Genomic DNA, 18,606 nt, shown 5'->3' with positions numbered 1-18,606 from the left:
CCGGAGCAAACCCACGCAGACACGGGGAGAACATATAAACTCCACGCAGAAAGGCCCTCACCAGCCGGTGGGCTCGAACCCAGAACCTTCTTGCTGTGAGGCGTCCACTTACACCACCAAATACATGACCTACTCATTGTAAACCTGCCGAGCTTCGCCGGCAAAGCTCTCAAAACTCGTAGTATTTTGCTTCCATTCAAGCCTCGTTTCGAAGTCTTACCAATAAGAACGCTAGGTTTTTGGCGGTAAATTTGATTTTCTCTATTGAACTTACATACAATGGTGCTTGAAAGTTTGTGAACCCTTTAGAATTTTCTATATTTCTGCATAAATATGACCTCAAACATCAGATTTTCACACAAGCCCTAAAAGTAGATAAAGAGAACCCAGTTAAACAAATGAGACAAAAATATTATACTTGGTCATTTATTTATTGAGGAAAATGATCCAATATTACATATCTATGAGTGGCAAAAGTATGTGAACCTCTAGGATTAGCAGTTAATTTGGAGGTGAAATTAGAGTCAGGTGTTTTCAATCAATGGGATGACAATCAGGTGTGAGTGGGCACCCTGTTTTATTTAAAGAACAGGGATCTATCAAAGCCTGATCTTCACAACACATGTTTGTGGAAGTGTATCATGGCACGAACAAAGGAGATTTCTGAGGACCTCAGAAAAAGCGTTGTTGATGTTCATCAGGCTGGAAAAGGTTACAAAACCATCTCTAAAGAGTTTGGACTTCACCAATCCACAGTCAGACAGATTGTGTACAAATGGAGGAAATTCAAGACCATTGTTACCCTCCCCAGGAGTGGTCAACCAACAAAGATCACTCCAAGAGCAAGGCATGTAATAGTTGGCAAGTTCACAAAGGACCCCAGTGTAACTTCTAAGCAACTGAAGGCCTCTCTCACATTGGCTAATGTTAATATTCATGAGTCCACCATCAGGAGAACACTGAACAACAATGGTGTGCATGGCAGGATTGCAAGGAGAAAGCCACTGCTCTCCAAAAAGAACATTACTGCTCATCTGCAGTTTGCTAAAGATTACGTGGACAAGCCAGAAGGCTATTGGAAAAATGTTTTGTGGACGGATGAGACCAAAATAGAACTTTTTGGTTTAAATGAGAAGCGTTATGTTTGGAGAAAGGAAAACACTGCATTCCAGCATAAGAACCTTATCCCATCTGTGAAACATGGTGGTGGTAGTATCATGGTTTGAGCCTGTTTTGCTGCATCTGAGCCAGGACGGCTTGCCATCATTGATGGAACAATGAATTCTGAATTATACCAGTGAATTCTAAAGGAAAATGTCAGGACATCTGTCCATGAACTGAATCTCAAGAGAAGGTGGGTCATGCAGCAAGACAACGACCCTAAGCACACAAGTCGTTCTACCAAAGAATGGTTAAAGAAGAATAAAGTTAATGTTTTGGAATGGCCAAGTCAAAGTCCTGACCTTAATTCAGTCGAAGTGTTGTGGAAGGACCTGAAGCGAGCAGTTCATGTGAGGAAATCCACCAACATCCCAGAGTTGAAGCTGTTCTGTACGGAGGAATGGGCTAAAATTCCTCCAAGCCGGTGTGCAGGACTGATCAACAGTTACCGGAAATGTTTAGTTGCAGTTATTGCTGCACAAGGGGATCACACCAGATACTGAAAACAAAGGTTCACATACTTTCGCTACTCACAGATATGTAATATTGGATCATTTTCCTCAATAAATAAACGACCAAGTATAATATTTTTGTCTCTTTGTTTAACTGGGTTCTGTTTATCTACTTTTAGGACTTGTGTGAAAATCTGATGATGCTTGAGGTCATATTTATGCAGAAATATAGAAAATTCTAAAGGGTTCACAAACTTTCAAGCACCACTGTATATGGAAAGCACGCACGCTGGGAAACCACTGACCGTCAACAAAAATTTCCACAGAAATGCACAAAATTACTTCACAAAACAACAAAATTTCACAACATTTTGGTTAGCACGGGTTAGTATAAAATTTATTGGCCATGTTTGGGGATTTATGGCCGTGTTTTTTGAGACTCGGCCGTGTAAAACACGGCTGCACGGCTCGCTAGCTAAGCCTATGAACATTCTACAGATTCTCAATCAGATTGAGATCTTGGGAATTTGGAGGCCAAGTCAGCACCTTGAACTCTTTGTCATGTTTCTGAAACCTTTCCTGAACCATTTTTGCAGTGTGGCAGGGAGCATTATCCTGCTGAAAGAGGAGAAATAATTAGGGAATACCGTTACGATGAAGGGGTGTGCTTGGTCTGCAGTAATGTTTAGGTGGGTGGTACATGCCAAAGTAACAGCCATATGAAAGCCAGGACCCAAGGTTTCCCACCAGAACATCACACTGCCTCTTGGCTTCTTCCCATAGTGCATCCTGGTGCCATCTCTTCCTCAGGTAAGACGCACATGCACCTGGCCATCCACGTGATGTAAAGGAAAATGTGATTCATCAGACGAGGACTCCTTTCTATCATAGCCTTTCTATCTTAACTTTTCAGCGATTTGACCGTCACCGGTTCAGCAGTCGTCCTTCTTTGGACCACTTTTGTTCGGTACTAACCCTAGCATACCAGGAACACCCTACAAGATGTCCCATTTTTGAGAAGATCAGACCCAGTTATCTAGCCATCACAGTTTGGCCCTTGTCAGAGTCGCTAAGATCCTTACGCTTGCCCATTTTTCCTGCTTCCAACACATCAACTTCAAGAACTGACTGTTCTCTTGCTGCCTAATATATCCCACCCCTTGACAGGTGCCACTGTAATGAGATAATCAATGGTATTCACTTCACCTGTCAGTGATTTTAATGTTATGGTGGATCTGTAGATTATAGAAATGTCTTGTTTGTCCTATCACCCAGCCTTATGGTACACAGTCATCGAGCGTTAAAAAAAAAAAAAAAATCTTACCTTAATCTTCAACCCTTAAAGCTAGACTGCCTTTCCGATTTTTCAATTGTAGGTCATAAAAATAATTTTCCTGACACCCAATTATTTTTGTTTAGTGAACTGAAAGCTGGGCGGCACGGTGGTGTAGTGGTTAGCGCTGTCGCCTCACAGCAAGAAGGTCCGGGTTCGAGCCCCGTGGCCGGCGAGGGCCTTTCTGTGCGGAGTTTGCATGTTCTCCCCGTGTCTGCGTGGGTTTCCTCCGGGTGCTCCGGTTTCCCCCACAGTCCAAAGACATGCAGGTTAGGTTAACTGGTGACTCTAAATTGACCGTAGGTGTGAATGTGAGTGTGAATGGTTGTCTGTGTCTATGTGTCAGCCCTGTGATGACCTGGCGACTTGTCCAGGGTGTACCCCGCCTTTCGCCCGTAGTCAGCTGGGATAGGCTCCAGCTTGCCTGCGACCCTGTAGAACAGGATAAAGCAGCTAGAGATAATGAGATGAGATGAGAACTGAAAGCTACTGAATTTGAATCACAGACTTCCAATTTCATTAGGTTTTTTTAACAGAACAGATAATGAATTTAAGGCCATGTGGCCCTAAATTCGCCACTATTTTTTCCTGCTTCACCATGACCCAATACAAGATACTACATCATGCATCACATGGTGGGCTTTCCCTGTTCGTGCAAGGCATTGTGGGATACAAATTTGAAGCAGGAAAGGAAAATGGAGGACGTGAATGAAATGCGAAAGACCGACTACAGTAACGGAAAGCGAGAAGAAAAGACGTTATGTCGCGAAGGAAAGGAAACGCAGGACCGAACTAATAAATATCGGCGGTCGGCGAGCACCTCGGTGTGATCAGCTGTTCGTTTAGCGTGCCAGTGCACGGTCAAAGGTAAACCTGTAGATGGCAGTAATGCAACACTGTGGATGCCAGCTGCCATAAAACCCAAAAGAAGAAGATAAACCTGCGCATGCGCACACGGACTTCCTCTGTCTGCTTGACTGCACGAAGCAAGCGATTTCATGAACATTATTTGCTTTAATCCCTTCAAAATAAATAATTTCCCAGCCACAGAAAGGCCTGGGTTTTTTTTTTTGTTTTGAGATATTACAGAAATAAACATATACTGTATCACAATGACCAAATTTCAGAGGGAACTACGGTAAATTTCACCGATTTTATGAAATCGAAAGGCCGTCTAGCTTTAAGGGTCTTTTGATATAACCATACAACACAGTGATTCTGTTTTAGAAGGGGTTCCAGGAAAGTGTCATGCTTTAACTATACAAAGAACCCATTTATAAGAGAGTGTAAAATGTAATAAATATGTAAATAGGTCCGTGTTTTTTTTTTTTTTTTTGAGAAGCCCTGCTCCTCTGAACCACATGCACAGAGAGCTGGTTTAACAAGGATTCTGATTTGATGTACGAGGGTGTGTCGAATCTTATTTTTAATTTTGCATTCTTGATTGCCAATAAAGGTGTATTATTTCTCTTCTTGTTCATCGTGAATGTCCCAGCTCTTAACGAGTGTCTTAAGAAAAAATTCAATTCAGTTCTCATTTATGTTACACTTTTAAGGTTTTCATTTGACGCACCCTCTTGATTTGAATTTTTTCTAAACGTATTCATTTATTATTGTGGCTCGAACCAAATTAATTTTCCCCCAAGTGTGTTCATTTATTTCTCCCTCTCTTGTGTGTTTTTATTTCTTTTCCTTCACCCCTTCATCCTTTTCTCTAGTCATGCCTTCATCATTTTCAAATTATTTTGTTTGTTTCATTACACACACACACACACACACACACACACACACACACACACACACACACACACACAGCTGTCGTGGCCAGGCCACAGATTCACCACACGGCTGTTCTCCCCCCGCCTTGAGGGAAGAGGGTCATGGGGAAATGAAGCAGCGGACTGGTGATCATTCCCATATGTCGCCCCAGCAGCACCAAGGGGACTTTGGCAGATCGTTCCTGGCTTTTCCCCTCTTTTTAATCTCGCTCACTCACACTGCCCTCCAATTTAGTCATATGAGAGTTATTTAGGGTGCGCGTGCACACACACACACACTTCAGTGGATGCCCACACACAAAACTAGCCAGCTTTACTCGGTTGTCAGTGTTCTTTTGTCTGTGCCATGTATTTAGCATATTATGACCTTTATGAGGATGCATTCATGCTGGATTTTTCACTCATGAAGAAAAACTGCAGCTTTCTTTAACTCATTTCCTTTCTTCATTCACGATTTGTCTTCATTAGTTTCCAATCCGTCATCATTCCTTGCTCGAGCCTTTCTCCATTGCTCGTGACATTCTCATCCCTGCAGTCAAAACAAGTTATTTTTAAAAGCGCAATCTCGCTGGGACAATTGGTTCAGACTACATAGATTAATGTTTTGGTCAAATTGATTATAACAGGGCCGGGTGATACGACAATGTAATATCAGTATCATCCAGCCAGCCAAAAGATATCACCTAGCGGAAAGCTACAAAGTGCTGGCCAGTTTTGGTTGTTTAGAAACCAAAAATATAATGAAATAATGTATGATAAACAGCTAGTTAGGTGCATAAATACAAGTGAACACGTTTATGATCATTATTCTCTTTCTAATGTAGCACGTCGTGTTTGCATTCTTTACTGCGTCTTTATTTAACACCACAAGCTGACAGCACACCAGGGCTGGGCGATATGACGATGCAGCGTTGGAGTCAAGTCTCGAGTCCCCAGTGGTCAAGTCCGAGTCATTAAAGAAAATTTCAAGTCGAGTCCGAGAACAAGGCTCCAACCGCACCATTTGACGGTGGCTGTTGCTGCCTTTATGTGAAAGCGTCTCTGCTACTGCGTTGGACTAACGTTACTGCTCGGCTGCCTCATTTTAGTGAATAGGCTACAGATAAAAAGCTTGTTCATCGCTCAGCAAGCCCCGCCCACTATCAGTAACGTGAGAGAGGGTTAACACTAGCTAGTTCATCGCTCAGCAAGCCCCGCTATCAACAGAGCAATGAACATAGCATGTCACTTCCTTCTCTTGCCAAACGACGATTGAAGTGCGAGGTCGTCCCCGTCGTCTCCTCGATAGTTCTTCTACATATGGAACACATCGCAGTGCATTTTTTCCCACTGCACGAGAAGTCTGTATCAGCAAAGCGGACAATCCTAGGGGCTTCTCTCCAGGCATTTTAGCACCATTAATGTTAGTTTGTTCCTGAACATGACATATGAACAGGTGGATGTGCATTAGAGCCCTGCACTCCCGCGGGAGTCCCGCGGGACCCGACGCAAAGCAGTGCGGCACGGGACAAATTTTGAAAGCTCATTGCGGGCGCGGGCGGGAGGGGGAGTGCACAATGCGGGCGCGGGCGCGGGTGGGAGAGGTGATAAGCTGCAGTCCCGCTAACTAAAAACGTGTTTAAAATAAAATGTATAAATTATTAATTTATGTCTATCGTATATAATTTGTGCTGGATATTTTATTTGGCATTAATAAAAACATTTTAAGATGCCTAAATTTGCGGATGTGGTCTAATCTCGCGTACGTTTCCGATTCCTTTCCGCTCTTCCGTGTTTGAGATCTCCGATCATGGCAGAAGAGCAGAGCTCCTCTAGTGAAGCTCACAGTGCTTCAGAAGTAAGTGCTGCTTTAAAAAGAGGTACATTTACCGTTTGTTACTGAAAATCATAGTCAAGAGTATTAGTCCTAAGTATTAAAAAGTATTTAAAAAAAGTATTAAAAAGTATTAACTAGTATTAAAAAGGACTGTGTATCGCACAGATTGTTCAATTTAAAGCTAGAAATAGACAGTGTATAATCTGAGGAGCTGGTTGTGGTTGCGCAGCACTTCATATGAGAGGAGAATGAAATCGCGGTTGGAATCATAACGTCACAGACTCGGAAGTGGGAGTGCGAGTGCGCAAAGCGAGAGCTGTCAATCAGAGCGAGAGCTGTCAATCAAAGCGAGAGCTGTCAATTATGAGCGCATGCAGCGCTCAACCTGGAATGTGTCAGCAGAATGTCAGAGTCTAAACAATAAACTTACAATAAATGAAGGATCGGTCAGTGGAGAGCTCAGCTAAGCTCAGCATGTTTAATTCCCCAAGCCAATGACAAGAACTTTCGTGAGAAATAACGCGAACGTCTGCATCATGCGGGATTTGCGGGCGGGAGCGGGACAAAATATGGCAGGCGCGGGCGGGAGCGGGACTGAAAATCATAATTCTTTGCGGGAGCGAGCGGGAGCGGGACTGCACAATGCAGGAGCAGGAGGGAGCGGGACTGAAAATTCTGTCCCGCGCAGACCTCTAATGTGCATTCTCTTGCACAAAATTAGTATAAAAATTAATGTAGATATAAAAAACGGCAAATTATTATGGCATTGTTGTATGTCCCTGACATGGGTGGAATACTGAAGCACGGCAGGCAGGAAATGATGTTAGCACAGACTTTATTTTCCACTTCGTGCTTGCTTTTCAGCTTTACTAATCTCATTCACTTGCTCTGTCACACACATATGCTCTGGTCGGGAGAGATCCCCTCTCTTCACTCTCTCCCTCCTTTTCTGTCCTCCGTCGTCACTGCAGAACTCACTCACAACATTAATTGACAGCAGGCGTACTGACTTTGCCCCTCACCTTCCCTGGCCCCGCCCTCCATTCACAAACCGATGCTTGGCCATGCCCACGCCCCCACAGGCATGTTGCAGAAAAAAATAAAGAAAAAATCGGAGTCCTCGTCTCCAATTTACGAGTCCGAATGCAGTTAATGCACGCGTCCGAGTCATCAGCGCTCAAGTCCCAGTCAAGTCACGAGTCCTTAAAATTAGGGCACGAGTCGGACTCGAGTACTACAAGCCTGTGACGATGTGATGTTGGTGTCGTCATAAATTATGTGCTGATACACGTTTCTGAGATATCGTTGGCATCGTGATATCCTTCCTGGTTTTTTTTTTTTTAACTGACTAAACGGAACTGAATGAAAGGAGTCGATTTTTTTTTACGTGTATTTTTCTTTAATTTTTAAAATGAATGTATTTGTTTTACATAATAATAATAATAATAATAATAAGTTGAATTTTTATAGTGCCTTTCAAGAAACCCAAGGACGCTTTACAATTATAGACAAAGGAAAAAAAAAATAAAGGAAATTAAAAAAATAAATGAATAAAAAATAAAAAGTCCACCAAGTAGGGGTCAGGATGTAATTCCCGTGGTGTAGCAGCCACAGTCCCACCAAAAGGCGCATGAAAACGAGTCCCACATCTCCAGCACAGCCGCCGTGACGCCGCCAGCCACATCGCTCGAACACCACGCCGTGGATCCACAAAGTGAGCAGAGAAGCTCCGCCACGCAGAGCGCTGGTGTGTCCCAAACCGCCTGCACAGCTGCTGCGACGCCACCGAGCAGCATCGCTCGGAACATCACGCCAAGCGTTAAAGCGCAGAGCGCTGGACAACCACGATGTAAAATGAGCAACGAGCTCACTGCGGTCTACAGCTGGGAGCGCAGGCATCGCCCACAGCGAACCAAGGCCTGGAGGGAAACCGACGCCCAAAACTGGGTCCGAAGCTACACCACAACCGGCGGACAAACACTCAAACAAACATCAAACTACACAAACACACAGAAAAAAAATTAATTGAAAAAGAAAGAAAATAAAATTAAAAAAGCTCTGGTGAGAAGCGGCAGCCAGAATGCGCACGACGTACTCTCAACCGGAAACGGAAACGAAAAAAAAAATAGCATGTTGCGTTTTCTTTTTCCTCTTCTCAGTGTGAGAATTTAGCTTTCAAAGGCATTCAGTAAAAAAAAAAGGATAAACAAACCGTTCTTCATCTCTGCATTTTTACCGTTTTAGTGCAGCACTTCTGTTTTGCCTGTAGTTTGTTAGCTAAATTATATATTGTGATCCACGTCATGTACCAGAGAAACATGCTGTCCTCGCAGCAGCCGAGATATTTCGCTCGGACTCTCCAGTGTTTCCACAAACCCTCACGTTCCTAATTCTGGAAAGTTCGTCAGTTGCCCCTTTTCCACCAAAGCAGTTCCAGGGCTGGTTCGGGGCCAGTGCTTAGTTTGGAACCGGGTTTTCTGTTTCCACTGACAAAGAACTGGCTCTGGGGCCAGAAAAACCGGTTCCAGGCTAGCACCAACTCTCTGCTGGGCCAGAGGAAAGAACCGCTTACGGCAGCGGGGGTGGGGGGCAGAGTTGTTAAGACCAACAACAATAACAAGACCGCGAAAGATCGCCATTTTTAAGCGACGAGAAGCAGCAGCTGTACAAACGCGAAGTCATCCATTATTATTATTATTGTTGTTGTTGCTGCTGCTGCTGCTTCTTCCGTGTTGTTTTTGCTTCGATATTCGCGCCAAGGTTTAAGCAAACGTAGCAACGTAACTGACGTATACAGCGACGTAAAGACGTGGCTTCCCTTAGCACCGTGAGCTACGGAAAAGCAAACTGGTTCTCAGCTGGCTCGCAAGTTGAACGAGTTGTGAACCAGCACCAGCACTGCCCCGAACCAGCCCTGGAACTGATTTGGTGGAAAAGGGGTAGGTGTGTGCTAATTAATCTGAAGAGTAAAAATCATTTTATCGTCCTCCAGGTCTCACCTGGGTGATGTGTGTAGTGCAGCAGGTGGTGAGAAGGAATACAGACCGAATCCATGCTCCAGCTGCAGCATTAGTGTGTGTTGTAAAGCGCTAGTGAGTAGTGAGTAGGGTTCTTTCTTTCTTTTCTGAATGACTCAGGGAGCATTTCGTGTGAACTCGGTTAGTGATGTCATGAAATAAGCAACAGCTTAAACCCATCATTCCCGACATGTAAATTATTAAAGGATGTTGTGGTAACCGCAAACTTTTAGCTACAGAATGCGCTTGCTCAGCCTGCGTTCTACATAACAGCGAATGAGAGACAAAACCGGGCTTGTTGTGGTATATTTGGACAGCTTTGGTTACTGGTGAATAATTGCTGTACATAAATGATTGAAATCCCGCTTGTGTTTAAATTTTCCTAGCTTTTTTTTTCAGCAGGATAGAGGAGGAGACACATTCCGAGACCGTTCTTTGTAGAATCCTACAATGGCATTACAGTGTGCCGTCGATCATGTTTAATGGTTAAAAATAACACGTTCGGAGAAACTCGTTCCAGACTTTTCATTCTTTTCCGTTGCAGTCACCCTCCCGAAGCCGCTGTCTGCACCCTCATCTTCCACTTCCTCCTCCTTTTCTTCTTCGCCGTCCAAGCAGACACGGCGCTCCATGCAGTCTTCGTACCGCTTGCCCACACCGCTGCCCCAGCTGCCTGTCCGGAAGGGCGTGAGGGGCCGGCGACCCAAAAGCGAGACCATCGCCCTGCTCAAAGCCCTGGCGGCATCATCAGGCTCTCAGAGTCCAGGGGCTCAGATGAGTACCACGGCACCTGAATCCACCCCACAGCTCGTCCCACGCCCTTACAAGAAGAGAGGACCCAAACCGGGCAGCAAGGTATGGAGCAAAGGTTGGAGTGTTATAGGAAATTCTCATCTCACTGACATGCTGCTGTGATGTTACCAATGGTGGTATGAGCTGCAGTGGTTTATGCCTCTTATACCACAGCAGTTTGTCCATGATTACAATTTTTATCTGTTTGTCGTTACATTTATTGTTGTGGAACATCCACTGAACATGTTATTTATCGCTGTTATTACTTATATGTTAAACAGATGTCGTTCCTTCACCAGCGTCTTTTTTTCTCATGAAGTGTTAATAAGATGAAAAAAAAAACAGCTTGTCATGTTACAGAGAAAAAGGAAAGTCCGTGATGGAAAACTTCCCGGCATGCCGATGGTGAAGAACTCATCCATAAATGCAAAATAGACGTCTCCTGAAGGCCTCTGCATGCTCTTGCGACAAGGCTTTCGCAGATAGCTTTTCGCAGACAGTTGTAATTTATTGTTGAGCGGGGAGTAATAGGTGTGCGCGATGTTATTCACCGCCACAACGCAAGGGGGCGCGAAGTCGCTAGGAGTAGTTGGTGGGTGTGGTTAGTGGAGTGTTTATCCTCCGGTTACTTATAATGACTAGAACTTTTTTTTTTTACAAAGACTAGAACTGGAGTCGTATAGATGTACGTACTTCCTCGATCAACCGCTCTTCATGCTGCTCCATCTTCGCTCGTGTTTTTAAAAATGGCGGTCGTGAAAACAAACCAAACCGGGAAAGTAGGGAAGCGGAAGTGCGTGTACAGCGGATGTAGAGTGAACCAATCAGAGCCCTCTTGTCTGCGACGCTGTCTGCGAGGCTTCTGCGGTGGTCACAGTTTTTGGGAGGTGCGCGCAGAGCGTCTGCGAAGGTGGGGGGGCTACGCAGACACTGTCTGCGACGCTATCTGCGAGGACTGGGTTGTCAGCATAAATTGGCCTTTAGAAGTTTTTCTCAGGAGCTTATTAATGTGCTCATCCCCCAGCTCTGTACTGTATATCACACAATGCGAAAAAAAATCAATGTGTGTATAACATGCTTGTGTTGTTTTTCGCCTACAGTCATTCTGTAAATCAGTAGGCCAGAGCGGAGGATACTCAGCCTAACCCTAGCGCGCATATATATATATATATATATATATATGTTATTTACCAGCTAGGAGTTCTGTATCGTGAAATATCATGATCGAGGTCTTGAAAACGAGAGCACCTGAAAGGGAAAACCGAGCCGAGCCGCCATTTTGAATCCTCATTCACGGCTGTAATGCAAATGGCTTCCTCCTCGGTATACAAGTGCACTTCCATGGCAGGAAAAAAACTACATTTTGCCCCCTATGTAGTCCCCTATTTATACAAAATTGAGTCCTTCAGGATTCAGCCATGTTTTTGCTCGGCGTTAGCAACAGTTAGAGGTTTTTAGCTTTCTCCTGAAATGTTTTTTTTTATTTCTTCTTCCTCAGGGTAGTAAAACTCGCTTTCGCTGTGAACGCTGTCGTTATCGCTGTCCATGCTGTAAAATTAATGATATTCTCCTGAGAAATGCTGGCAAAAATTTACAAGATTTTTGATAATCTTATAAATAAATCTTATTTAAAAAAAAGATAAATGTTGACAAAAAATGCGACTATGTTTGTTGTTGTTGTGAACGAGCGAGTCGCCAGAGGTCCGTAACCGGGGTCCGTATCTGGGGTCCGTATTGTAGGATACGGATCCGCTCGCCAGCCAATCAGAGCGCAGGATTTGATGGAAACCGGACTGCGAAAAAAATAAATAACAGTTATTCCACGAAATCGAGTCGTACATGAGCTGATAGCAGCTGTAAGCCATGTACGACGAGATTGAGTGGAGTAACTGTTTTATTCTATCCACATTCACTGGATTTTGAGAAACAGAGCAGTTTTATTTTTTGCAAATTCGATGAATAAAAACTTTACCCAAAACGTCTGACAAAATGATTTCCGCATAGACAGACTTCTTAAAAACCTACCGATGGCTGCACGAATTGACTTTAGTGGTTTGGGTTTTTGTTTTTGTTTTTTTGTAGAAAGTGTCGTCTTGCTGTCGTGCCGAGGTATAGAATAGTTTAGACCTTTATTTAAAGGAGAACTGAAGGCAAATTTTTTTTTTTATCATCAAAATTCTATTTATCTCATTTTATTAAATATCGGAATGCATTTTTGATTGCTATTTTGTCACTGCTATAGCAAGTTATGAGTGTGTGAAATATGCTCTGTAATATATCAGTCCATATGTCAAAGCGATGGCCGTAAACGAGATTCGTTGAGACCTGTGCGAGACATCGTAGGACGGAAGTAAAACGTACAGCGGAAATCAAAGCGACCGACATCTGCCAACGTTGTCAAGAGACACGCGCGCCCTCTTTCGAATGATGACGTGATCAAGCCGGAAGTTTTGTTTGTTTTGATAGCAATCAGGAAAGTTTGAAAAAAGTCGGCAGTAATCGTCATTTAAACTCGTTTATTTCGTTTGGAAAACAGTTTTCAAAATGGCGGCGCTGACACCCGGCTGACACTTCACGTTTCGAAGTCTCGCACAAGTCTCGTGAAGATCGCGCGGATAAGCGACGCCTGCCGTGGACCAAACGAACTAAATTCAACACGGCTAAAAACCGAACAGGCCGATAAGTATCATATTTTTTTTTTTTTTATCTGAAGTCTTTTTATTGTATTTTGACATAAGACAAACAAACATACAACAACAAACCCCGACCCACCCAGCCCTATCGCACCACCACTTTAAAAGTAAAACAAAACCAGCAAGACAACACAAAACAAAGCATTCATACAACATACAGCAGGTTCACAGCGGTTTACGTGGTGCATATTATATCGTACAGAGTGATACTTCCCACTGCTATAAATAGAGATAAGTATCATATTTAATTGCAATTAGTTGCCGATACGAGTCGCGATATAAGGTTACTAAACCCGAAAACGTAATTGAATAACACGTTAATTAAGAAATAAAGCAAGTTTAAAAATGACTTCAGTTCCTCTTTAATTCTTCCTTGGACATTTCAGTTATATTACCTTCAAACTTCTTTGAGCTTATGAACCAGTCTAAAAAAATTCAACACATTTTAATGCTTAAAGATGAAGAACGTAAACAAACTGGCGAAATGACTAGCAATTTGAGAAAAATGCTACAATAATAATTCTTGAAAAATAAAAAAGATGCGTTCTTACAATCAAATAATTTCATTCCATATTGTGTTGCTGGAGTGTTTTTTTTTTTTTTGGGGGGGGGGGGGGGGGGGGTTGTTTTCGCCTGGAGTTTTTACTTCATCCACGGTTCAACAACACGCACCGCCAGTTTGTTTTTCTCTACTCACGGTACATGAGCTGATATCCTAGTAGTAGAGTAGCCAATCAGAGCGTGTGATTGCTAGAATTAAAAAAAAAATTATTTATATATATATATATATATATATATATATATATATATATATATATATATATATATATAAATGGTGTGTGTGTGTGTGTGTGTGTCAGAGGAAACCCAAACTCCTGCAGAGCTCTATGTCAGCACCAGCAGGTTCAGACTCCAGACTGCCATCTTCTCAGGTGTCCAGGGATGGTCTGTCTCCACTAAGCCCTCCATCGTCTGTGGTGTCCACAGGTAAATCCTGAACACACAGTCGGCTCAGTAAAACCAACACACACAAACACTCACTCAGCTCAGTACGGGGCAAGACCCACTGCTCTAATCTGTATTATCTCTGCTTCGACAGGTCACCGTTGGGTTTTTTGAGGATTATAATCTCATTGCAGCACAAAACCACAAAGATTAAGACATATTTGGGAAAGAAAATAAATGGCGATACACTTAACTGTATACGGAGTGTGTCAAACGAAGTGAGGAATAACACACTTGGGGGTGTGCTGTAATTTAAAGCAATAATCTAAGACACAGTGGTGTGATGCGTTACCACCCCGAAGTTGATTATATTCTAATAAGAACAGCACATCACCGGTGTGCTTTAATCCTCTTATTCCACACACGAACATTTATTTATTTATTTATTTATTTATTTATTAAAGAATATATTTTAGACCTATTTAAACCTGGCTGTTCTTTTCAAATGATTCTCAAGTTCACGCCTGTCTTTCTCTGTTCATCTTTCAGTGTGCGTGTACGTGAATAAGCACGGGAACTGCGGCCCGCACCTGGACCGTAAGCAGGTGCAGCGGCTGCCTGATCACTTCGGACCCGAGGCGGTGAACCTGGTGCTGCAGCAGACGGTGCAGGCGTGTTTGGACTGCGCCTATCAGCCCAAAGTGCTGCTGGGGTGCCTGCAGAATCAGCCAGACGGGGGAGAGGTGGTACGAGGTACTCAGGCTGTTATTTAACCCGTTAAACCTCACTTCCTGTGCAAAACTTGATATGACAGGATTTACGTGTGCTCAGGCGTGTAGAATTAAGCACTATACTCCACTTGATGTCATACAGAGATCGTTTTTATTATTAGATTAAATTATATTTACTTGAAAAAGGTGGCAGTTAGAAATAAATCCCTCGCAGCTCTTTTTTTTTTTTTCCTTCTAAGGTTCAGTTGGCAAGTGAATCTCCATGTGACCTGTTGGAGAGCAGTAGGTGTGTCTGGCGGGGATGTTTCAGCAAAGCTTCAGCAAAACATAGACTAGAAAAGCTCGGATGGTTAAGTTCTGTACGTGCTATAGTGATATCTTTACACTTTTCTGGCCACAAGCTTCGGGATCTTGAAGGTTATGATCTGATCCCCGGCTCCACGCTTGTTGTGTGTATGTGCTGCTTTCCAAACTTTTAAACATGCAAGGAGATTTCCAGCACATGATTTAGTCACTGGACTGAAAAAAAAAAAAATATATATATATATATATATATATATATATATATATATATATATATATATATATATTATTTACCAGCTGGGAGGTCCGTATGGTGAAATACCATGACCGAGGTCTCGAAAGTACTATTTCAAGGCCGAGGTCACGGTATTTCACCATACGGACCGACCTTAAAGGAACAGTCCACCGTACTTCCATAATGAAATATGCTCTTATCTGAATTGAGACGAGCTGCTCCGTACCTCTCTGAGCTTTGCGCGACCTCCCAGTCAGTCAGACGCAGTCAGACGCGCTGTCACTCCTGTTAGCAATGTAGCTAGGGTCAGTATGGCCAATGGTATTTTTTGGGGCTGTAGTTAGATGCGACCAAACTCTTCCGCGTTTTTCCTGTTTACATAGGTTTATATGACCAGTGATATGAAACAAGTTCAGTTACACAAATTGAAACGTAGCGATTTTCTATGCTATGGAAAGTGCGCACTATAATGACAGGCGTACTAACACCTTCTGCGCGCTTCGGCAGCGCATTGATACCTTCACCTCGCGGAGCTCCGTATCAATGCGCTGCCGAAGCGCGCAGAAGGTGTTAGTACGCCTGTCATTATAGTGCGGACTTTCCATAGCATAGAAAATCGCTACGTTTCAATTTGTGTAACTGAACTTATTTCATATCACTGGTCATATAAACCTATGTAAACAGGAAAAACGCGGAAGAGTTTGGTCGCATCTAACTACAGCCCCAAAAAATACCATTGGCCATACTGAGCCTAGCTACATTGCTAACAGGAGTGACAGCACGTCTGACTGCGTCTGACTGACTGGGAGGTCGCGCAAAGCTCGGAGAGGTACGGAGCAGCTCGTCTCAATTCAGATAAGAGCATATTTCATTATGGAAGTACGGTGGACTATTCCTTTAAGCTGGTAAATAATATATTTTTTTCTTTACCAAATTCTAACAGAAAACGAGAGCGCCCGAAAGGGAAAACCGAGCCGAGCCGCCACTTTGAATCCTCATTCACGGCTGTAATGCAAATGGCTTCCTCCTCGGTATACAAGTGCACTTCCATAGCAGGAAAAAAACTACATTTTGCCGCCTATGTAGTCCCCTATTTATACAAAATTGAGTCATTCAGGATTCAGCCATGTTTTTGCTCAGCGTTAGCAACAGTTAGAGGTTTTTAGCTTTCTCCTGAAATGTTTTCTTTTATTTCTTCTTCCTCAGGGTAGTAAAACTCGCTTTTGCTGTGAACACTGTCGTTATCGCTATCCATGCTGTAAAATTAATGCTATTCTCCTGAGAAATGCTGGCAAAAATTTATAAGATCTTTGATAATCTTATAAATAAATCTTATAAAAAAAGATAAATATTGACAAAAAATTCTACTATGTTTGTTGTTGTGAATGAGTGAGTTGCCAGAGGTCCGTAACCAGGGTCCGTAACGGGGTCCGTATCGTAGGATACAGACCCGCTCACCAGCCAATGGAAACTGGACCGCAAAAAAAAAAAAAATGTTATTTACCAGCTGGGAGGTCCGTATCGTGAAATACCGTGACCAAGGTCTTGAAAGTACTGAGTGAGGCCCTCTATAAATAAATCTTATTTAAAAAAAAAGAATAATTGTTGACAAAAAATGCTACTATATTTGTTGTTTTTGTGAACGAGTGAGTCGCCAGAGGTCCGTAACCGGGGTCCGTACCGTAGGATACGGACCCGCTCGCCAGCCAATCAGAGCGCAGGATTTGATGGAAACCGGACCGCGAAAAAAATAAATCCCGTTAAGTTATTCAAGGGGTTTGTCGTGAAACGGTTAGTGGTGAGGTAAACGACAGTCCCAGGTGTTTCTGTCGCAGTCGTTTTCATATCCTGTTTTGATCTCAGAGGCTTTAGTCACTGATTTTGTGGACTAAATCATACACAGCCGTACACACGTTGAGTAGCATGTGGAATTTATTAGCAATTCGGTCTCGCTCCTCCTTCAGTGCGGACGGACGGAGGGACACGGATGGTGAAGCTGCCGTCAGCATCCAGCGCCGCGTTCGTTCTGCGGTTCCTGGAGAAAGTGTGTCGACACCTGCAGTGTGATAACCTGTTCAGCAGCCAGCCGTTCAGCCCCTATAGCAGCTACGACAGGAGCAAGTCAGGTATACCGTGTACAGTTTGCAAGCTGCTTAATCTCACACACACACAAACAAACAAGTGTATTACTGTAACTGGAATGTGCTTACTTGTAGTGAAAGAGGAGATGTCCGAGGCGCCGGCACTAAACAGAGGAGTAAAGCGAATCTCTCGAGACTCTCCGCCCTACTCTGCCCCCCTTTCCCCCAAGATCCTCCACACAGATACACACCCTTCTGAAGGTACTGCATGGTGTTTGTGTGTGGGTGTGGGTGTTATGTGGCTGCTGTAACTGTGTGTGCATATTCCGAAGTGGAATAATTTCTGTGTGTAAGCTGTTTGTGTGATTATAAAAGTAGTTGTACCCTATGTAGTATCCAAAAAAAAAATTCATGTGTGTTTGTAGCTGAGACTCTGCCTCCAGAAGAAAATGGTTTACTGAAAGAGCAACGCTTCATGGACTCCGCCTCCAACTCCATGACCCCCCGCCCACAGACGCTACGAAGCACCTCCGAATACCAGTCTCAACCCAGCAGTCCATACTACCATGGCAACGGCCCTCCCTTGCGCCGCCACGCCTCCAACCCCCCCACTCGCACCCACAGAAGAGTAGAAGGTGTGTGTTATAACTTAATGTCATAACTTCACGCATACAGGCAGGAATCGGCACTATCCCTGCGTCCGAAATCGCTCCCTACTCACTATATAGTGGACTGTATAGCAGAGATGCCTACTAGTATGGATTGGCCGTATTTTGTACGGAAAAGTTACGTAAATACGATGTTACGGCAAACAGTGTTATTCTGTACGGAATTATTATAAAGTCTTAAAAAAATCCAGTGAGTTGTTTTTAAATGTCCAAGCGACTTTTTCAATCCATGCGCGATTCACGGCTATTTATTTTTACGACAACCACACATGCTGTGCGTGACATGCGCAGATTCCGCACATTTGTTCGCGCTATTTTCGATACGGTAGAATGGCCGTGCATTACACCCAGTCAAAAGGGCAATGGATACGCGCACTGCAAACTGTGTAGAACTGACATTAACGTCACTCATGGTGGTCACGATGACTGCACGCGGCATGTCAACTACAAAAAAAAAACATATGGAGTATGCTGAAATGGCGAGTCAGGCGGAAAGTAAATCTGGGGGTATCCAGCAGTTTATTACGAAATCTGTGGATGAAAAGACACGGAACGTGACCCGTGCTGAAGCGGCGATGGTTGACCTGTGCTTGGAGTTGAA

The 18,606-nt window shown here is 43.5% G+C and overlaps 1 protein-coding gene across 1 annotated transcript in view; it reads left to right on the top strand.

Annotated features, from left to right (window-relative positions):
• LOC132896663 (sex comb on midleg-like protein 2) overlaps positions 1-18,606 on the top strand; it is a 162,983-nt gene that overhangs the window by 130,602 nt on the left and 13,775 nt on the right. The window contains exons 8-13 of the mRNA XM_060937648.1: positions 10,102-10,412; positions 13,903-14,029; positions 14,537-14,740; positions 17,221-17,382; positions 17,473-17,598; positions 17,763-17,972. Of these exons, the coding sequence (XP_060793631.1) occupies positions 10,102-10,412; positions 13,903-14,029; positions 14,537-14,740; positions 17,221-17,382; positions 17,473-17,598; positions 17,763-17,972 (1,140 nt within the window). The remainder of the gene's footprint in view (positions 1-10,101; positions 10,413-13,902; positions 14,030-14,536; positions 14,741-17,220; positions 17,383-17,472; positions 17,599-17,762; positions 17,973-18,606) is intronic.

The sequence above is a fragment of the Neoarius graeffei genome, chromosome 13 (genome assembly GCF_027579695.1).
Source record: "Neoarius graeffei isolate fNeoGra1 chromosome 13, fNeoGra1.pri, whole genome shotgun sequence".
NCBI lineage: Eukaryota > Metazoa > Chordata > Actinopteri > Siluriformes > Ariidae > Neoarius > Neoarius graeffei.
The sequence above is the reverse complement of the archived record's forward strand: the minus strand, read 5'-3'. Positions and strand labels throughout refer to the sequence as shown.